At 33.5% G+C, this 7,670-nt stretch overlaps 1 protein-coding gene across 1 annotated transcript; it reads left to right on the forward strand.

Moving 5' to 3' along the window:
- Window positions 1-3,597: 3,597 nt before the first annotated feature.
- LOC100513333 (olfactory receptor 6C2-like) lies at window positions 3,598-4,533 on the forward strand. Its single transcript, XM_003360503.1, has one exon. The coding sequence runs from the start codon at window positions 3,598-3,600 to the stop codon at window positions 4,531-4,533; it is 936 nt and encodes a 311-aa protein (XP_003360551.1).
- Window positions 4,534-7,670: the final 3,137 nt, after the last annotated feature.

A 7,670-nucleotide genomic window follows, 5' to 3' on the forward strand; every position in this document is an offset into this window, starting at 1 on the left:
TCTAATAACAGAGAACAGGTGGGTGATTGGCTGTGAGCAGAAGCAGGAAGGGATGGACAGGAAGGAAGGGGGAAAAAAAGGAAACTTCAGGAAATGATGGATATTTCCTGAAGTGTGATTGTGGTGTGTGAAGTGTGAAGTGTGATTGTGGTGATACTTTATTGGGCATATACATATACAAAACATCAAATTGTATACTTTAAATAATTCAGTTCATTGTATGTTCATTATATCTCAATACTATAGTTAAAAATTAAAGAGTAAAAGTATTTGATAGACCTAAATGCATGAAACTATGAATTAAATGCCAAAAATCAGTTTTGACACTTTTAAAGACTTAAAATCTTTAAAAAAGTAACATATTTAAAAGAACAAGATATGAATAGGTATAAAAATAATTTACATTAAATTTAATTATACGGGCAAATGTTTGATATAAACTAATTTTGTGGTTAATATAAAATTGTACAAATTTTCTAAGTGAAATATTTTTATCGAGAAATTTCACTTTGACAAATATTCTCACACATGAAAAAATATTTGTATGAACATACTTTTGACAGAAGGTTGGCAATTTTAAAGGATAAAAATAATTATATATTTAATTCAGGTATTGGCTTTAAAATGGCCAAAATATTCATAGACCCAATGTTATTAATAGTGATAATTAGAAAAAATTATATTATGTGAAAAATTAAGATATGATTCAATATATAAAGTGTATTTTTTATTGTGGTGAAGTATACATAACAAAATTTAGCATTTCGACAGTTTTTAAGTGTAAAATTCAGTGGCCATAAGTACATTCATATTGTTATCCAACCACGAAAGCATATTTTGTATCCAATTAAAAGATATGATTGCCAATTTTTTAGTATTCAGGAATAACATTTGTAACAGTGTATTCAGAGAAAGAAATGTCTAGAAAAATAGGATCTATAATATAACCCCTTCCCTTGTGTAATTTTATAAACTTCCTTTTTCTTGCCTGGTTGAAATTGTCCAATGATAACAAAACACTAATATAATGAAGGATTTTATTGATATAAAAAGAATTAACATCTTCAAAATGCCTTACTAGATGTGAAAGATTTTTTTTAATGAGCCATGTAACTGAAATGACACAGTTGCCCTCCTGACCTGTATCAAGTGCTGCTATAACATCCTCCTGTCTCCAAGGACACAGTCCCCATTGAAACCTGTGTTACTTGCGTTTTTCCCAAACTTCATTACTCAGAAAACTAAGTAATAATTCTTGATTATAGGTCAGCAAGGATGATTTGCTTTTTTTCACTTAGTGGCATTTTCGGCAAATTAAAAAGAAGATTCACATTCGGCACTATAAAAGCATTTCTCTCTGTCCTGATGATTTAAAATTGATCCCCTCCACCAGTGGAGAGAGCTCCTCAACTCTTACTATAATTTATTTTTATTTCAAAGATGGAGATTGTAAAAAAATATTTGGAGGCTTATAATAGCACCAAAACTATCCTAAGCAAGGCTTTCCAATTTGTTGGAGAGAGTGAACAATGGAAGTTCTCTGCATTCCCAGACATGCCAATGAATGTGAAGACATAAATAGCTTTATTAAAATACAATATTTAACATTGTTGTTGTAATGTTGCTCTGTTTCAACAACCAACAGAAGCTCTGATTTACAAACAGAAGAGTAAGTGTGATAAAGTTAGTCTCTTTGATTGTAATTCTCTTTGTAGGATCTAGGTTATATTTTCCTCCAGAAAGAAAAAAAATGGGTTGTAATAATAATTCATATTTTTAATGTATTTAAGATTAATATTTTGAGATGTCAATTTTAGAGTGAATATCCCTTGTATAGATAAATGTCATTGCCTGGGAGTTTTCTATGTACAAGATATGTAAAAAAAAAAAAAAAAAAAAAAAAAGATCTGTATCTAACTTACTGTAAGGAATATTCAGGGTAACTTTTTATAACTATTCAACCTCAAATTAAAAAAGTATCTTCCTGTGTACTGAGGTCTATCAAACTATCCTTGCATTCCTCTTCCTGTCTCCCCCCAAGAAAATAACATAATGGTCAGATAACCCATCTCATTACAGATCTCTGTGTTCTTATGGAACATTTGTTTGAAAGACAGAATAATCAGAAATCAGATACTTAAACTTTGTCAACCTGTCTACTAACTGCTATTATAAAATACATTGTAATGTCTTGAATGAAAAGGATATATTTCAAGAAGTGTGTAATGGTCAAAGTTTTGAAGGACAGGGTGAAATTTCATAATGATGCATACAGCATCTGAGAAATTAGGAGAGGAGTTCCCGTCGTGGCGCAGTGGTTAACGAATCCGACTAGGAACCTCCCTGCCCTTGCTCAGTGGGTTAACGATCTGGCGTTGCCTTGAGCGGTGGTGTAGGTTGCAGACGCGGCTTGGATCCAGCGTTGCTGTGGCTCTGGCGTAGGCAGGTGGCTACAACTCCGATTAGACCCCTAGCCTGGGAACCTCCACATGCCGCGGAACGGCCCAAAGAAATAGCAAAAATACAAAAAAAAAAAAAAAAAAAGAAATTAGGAGAAAAGATGAAAGGAAGGTAGGTGGGCTGCAAATATATATGCATGTATGCATATCCCTTCCACTTCTTAATGTGATATATAAATATGTGATAGTTGTTGGATGGGAGGCTAATTTTCCTAAAAAGATTTTAACTTTTGAGTAAGCCATAATTCTCTGTTAATGATTTTTTTTTTTTTTTTGTATACTGTCAACACTGGAGCTGGGTAGTCACAGTCAATCCTGCCCAACATCAGTAAGATGAGCATGCAATAAGTTACTTATACAATACAAAAATAGACTGGTAAATACGGGGGGGATATATTCTATTAATTGATGTCATAAAATCTCAAGACATGAAATAACATACACTAATTCTATAACAGAAAATACTACCACTGAATCCCTACTGGTGTAGCATCAATGAAGATAATTCGTTGACTGGAAGATGCTGGAGGGAAGAGAAGGCAGTCATCACTGTATCGGTAGTAAAAGTAGCAGAGAAAAGAGCACGTTGACTGTGAAATGTGGGGCTGTGGGCAAGCAACAGGGTGTGGGTTGTTTGTAAGAATTAAGTACTCAAAGTAAAAATTAACCAGCAAACAAAATTTCATTTTGGTACGCACACCTCAACTTTTGCTCTTGAGTCTATAGAGTGAATTCAAGTTATGTTAGCACAGTTAACTCAAAGTGGCAAGAAAATACTTGAAATAAGGATGCAAATTCTTTTCCTTTTTTTTTTTTTTTTTACTGAAGTATAGTTGATTCAAGGATGCAGTTTTTTATAACATTTCTGAATAGGTAAAAATTCTTAAGACTCAAAAGACATTATTGCTACCCATAAAAGTGCACCTCCCCAGCATCTCCTTGGGCACAAAGGAAAATTTTAAGGACATGATGGAAATAAAATGTACATATAAATATACCTATTTATGTACAATATTATATATAATTAAATATAAAATCTCAAATATATTAAATTTTAAATTAGTTTAAATGGTCTATAATCTGTAGGTAAACTTCTCTGAATATCACCTACAGATTGAGGAAAAGTCAGAAGTCAGCGATGAGAAACCGAACAATAACAACATTCATTCTGCTGGGACTCACAGACGACCCCGAGCTACAGGTTCTGATTTTTATCTTTCTATTTCTAGCCTACATGCTGAGTTTGACTGGAAACCTGACCATCATCACACTCACCTTTGTGGATTCCCACCTGAAAACACCCATGTACTTTTTCTTAAAAAATTTCTCCTTCTTGGAGGTCTCATTCATATCTTCTTGCATCCCCAGATACCTATATAGCATAGCAACAGGTGACAAGATCATTACCTATAATGCTTGTTTCATTCAAGTGTGTTTCACTGACCTCTGTGGAATAACAGAGTTTTTTCTCCTGGCCGCCATGTCCTATGACCGCTACGTGGCCATCTGCAAACCCCTGCATTATGTGACCATCATGAGCAGCAGAGTCTGTGGGATTCTCATCAGCTCTTGTTGGATGGCTGGTCTCTGTGTTTTAATCCCACCACTTAGCCTGGGTTTAAATCTGAAATTCTGTGACTCTAACAGGCTTGATCATTTCGGCTGTGATGCGTTTCCCTTAGTGAAAATCTCATGCTCAGACACATGGCCCATGGAACAGACAGTTATAATCTGTGCTGTGCTGACCCTGAATATGACTCTCACTTGTGTAGTTCTGTCCTATGCTTACATCATCAAGACAATTTTTAGGTTCCCTTCTGACCAGCAAAGGAAAAAGGCTTTTTCGACCTGCTCTTCCCACATGATTGTGGTTTCCATCACCTATGGAACGTGCATTTTCATCTACATGAATCCTACAGCAAAGGGAGAAGTGACTATTAAAAAAGTGGTTTCACTGCTCATTTTTTCTGTTTCACCTACTTTGAATCCATTTATTTATACCTTGAGAAATAATCAAGTTAAAAGAGCCTTTAAAGATTCAATTAAAAGAATAGCCTTGCTCTCAACTAGGTAAAAAAATAAAAACAAAAACAAAACGCAATGTTTTTAAACCATCATCTCAAAACCAAGGCATCTCAAAACCAAACAGTCACAATGTTTATTTTTGGAGCTTGTAATCTTGTGTTTGCTTTTTAATAATATATATGTGAGTCACATTAATTTTCTCAGCATTTCTTTAACCTAGCTTCTATATAGACCCACTCAAGCCATTTTTATATCTTAATTTTCAATCCAATATCTGATAGCTTTGCATGTCAACTTCCAAAAAGAATCATTATGAAAAGATTAATATATAATAAAAGTCATTACTCTGGAAAATGTAGGGTAAAAATTTCTGTAGATCTTCTAAATATATACAACAATGATATGAAAGATGTGTAGTAAGAGTAATTTCACATAAATGTCTGAAACGAAAGTTCACATAATTTAAATCAAATGCGAAAGAGAATAATAGCACTTCCAACATTGAGGAAAAAAAGGAAAATACATATTAGTCAATGAGCACACATAAATGTGGATAAAATATAGTCAATATTCTTTTGAATCCATAGCTGAAATCATTGCAAAATTGTATATAAAATGTATCAGAAGTAATGATACAACTAAAAGTAGAGCAATGGGGGAGGGAGTGGGATGGGCTGGGAGTCTGGGGTTAATAAATGCTAACTATTGCATTTGGAGTGGATAAGCAATGAGATCCTGCTGTATCATGCAGGGAGTCATATCTAGTCACTTGTGAGGGAACATGATGGAGGATAATGTGAGAAAATGAAAAGAAAAAGACTGGGTCACTTTGGAGTATAGTAGAAATTGACAAAACATTGTAGACCAACTATAATGGAAAAGATAAAAATCATTAAAAGTATAAGTAGAGAAATATTCTATGACAGGAAGGGGTGCTCAAGAGAGTATAGGCAGGGGTTATGGGAGCATGCATTGCACTACACATCACAGAGACTTAGGTTTGCAGTCTTAGGATTAGTGCTGTGGGAGCACTTGGTGACACAAGAGCTGCACATTCAATGAAATTCGAATTGGAAAACCATGCCCATTTCGATAGAAAGATTATATCTTTTCTGAAAAGTATTGTCTGCTGCTTATAGAGTTAGTCAAGGAAAAAACACCCCCTGGTGTGTTTGATACCTGTGCCAACATCTAACACAAATTAAGATTTATTAGTAAAAATTCTGTGACAATAATCTAACTTCTTAGACACAATGAATTGAAAAGCCCACACGAATACACTTCCTTGGAAACAATGGTATTTACACCAAGTTTATTTACTGCTATCTAGAAGGCAATGAAATGCAGAGAGATCACAAATTATATGGAACACTGAAAAAGCTGTAGTCAGTAGGAATTCTGTTATCTTAAATGTATTCATTGCTTATAAAAATGTAAACTAGCCCAAAAGAGAAGTTATATGCATGCTAATAAATTTGAAAAAATAAAAAAAAAATTAACAACAGTAAGTGGAAATGTAACTTACTATGTGTAGAAAATGAAATCAAAGAAGTAAACTAAAGAAATCAAAAGGCAGTTCTTTGAAAAGTCCAACAGCATAGATAAGCCCCACCCTAATGAACTGATGAGTAAAAAAATGAACATGTTCAATATCTTATTGGAAGATCTTGGATATGCAATAATAAAAGAAAAATCATTAGAGTAAATATGAGTGAGAAGAAATAAAAATATTGCATTTGATTGATTTCAAAGTCTTATTCACATTTTGCTTTTCTGAAATAGAGTTATGTCATACACTTGTTCACAGTTTATTCAACATTTTCTTTTCAATATTGATACATAGTATAATTGCATATCTTAAAATTGATGAAATTTGATATATCTGTTTTTTAATCCTGGGGACATTCTTACATACCCAGAAAACTCAAGAAACTCTAATAGGACACTAGTGGAATTAATAATGGAATTTGGTGTTCTAGATTAAAAAAATGGAAATTATTTAAAAATCAGCAGACAATCACAGAAATAGGCAACAGGAAATCAATAAGAAAACATTATTTCAATCATAATAGTCATAAAAATGTAATACCAAGAGAATAAATTAAACATAAAAGTATAGTGTACACATAAAGTATGAAATCACTTAAAAGAATGTAAAATATAACAAAAGAAAGGTAATCAAGGAGTTCCCATTGTGGCTCAAGAGGATAGAAAACTGACATAGTGTTTGTGAAGATGCAGATTTGATTCCTGGTCTCACTCATTGGGTTAAGGCAATTGGGTTAAGGATTTGGCATTGCCCCTAGCTGCGGTGTGGCTGTGGTATAGGCCTGCAGCTGCAGCTCCAGTTCAATCCCTAGCCCAGGAACTTCCATGTGCTGCAGGCAGCTGCTAAAAAAAAAGCAATCAACAGTCTTGGTAGGAAAATTCTAATATGAGCACTCCTATGTGTATAAGTATAGGTTGTTTATGTATTGCAGAAACACTTAATTATCTACTTAATTGCATAAAATCACTAAGCAAGTAGACTACTAAAGAAACGTATTTTTCAAATACATTTCCATCTACAAAATACTAGATTATCAAATTCCACTCCCAAATGAAAGAAGTAAGTCACAGTTAACACTAGTTCAGTATAAATAAACAGCAAATGCAAAAAAGAAAAACCCCTTTGAGTGTGTAAATGTTAGATGTTATACAATGGAATATTAGTATATTTCATAAAAAGTACAAAATCGTGCTACTTATACCAACATGACTGGACCTTGAGGGCATTATATTAAGTGAAATAAGTCACACAGAGAAAGAAAAATACTGTGCAATCTCACTTATATGTGGAATCTAAAACTAAAACAAAACAAAACAAAACTAACTTCATAGAAGAGGTCATGTTCCTGGTTACCAGAAGGGGGAGGGCAGTGGTGATGGGAAGTTTGGGGACAAGGATGTGAAGGGATCGGATGAAGGTGGCCAAGAGATACAAATGTCAGGATGAATAAGTGCTGGGGATGTAACATAAAACGTGATGATTATAGTTAACACTGCTGTAAGGTATGTTTGAAATGTGTTAAGAGAATAGGTCCTAAGAATTCTCATTCTAAGGAAAAAAATTTTACTCTATCTATATCAGATGGAAATTACCTAAGCTTATTGTGGTAATCATTTCACAATGTATGTAAGTAGTCA

Source organism: Sus scrofa, chromosome 5 (assembly GCF_054392235.1).
Source record: "Sus scrofa isolate SSC_HxYL_T2T_F1_AM1 chromosome 5, Sscrofa_HxYL_maternal_Yorkshire_Landrace_v2.0, whole genome shotgun sequence".
NCBI classification, from domain to species: Eukaryota; Metazoa; Chordata; class Mammalia; order Artiodactyla; family Suidae; genus Sus; species Sus scrofa.

Coding starts and splice junctions, on each gene's coding strand:
- LOC100513333 (XM_003360503.1), top strand. CDS start 3,598: ATGAGAAACCGAACAATAACAACATTCATTCTGCTGGGACTCACAGAC.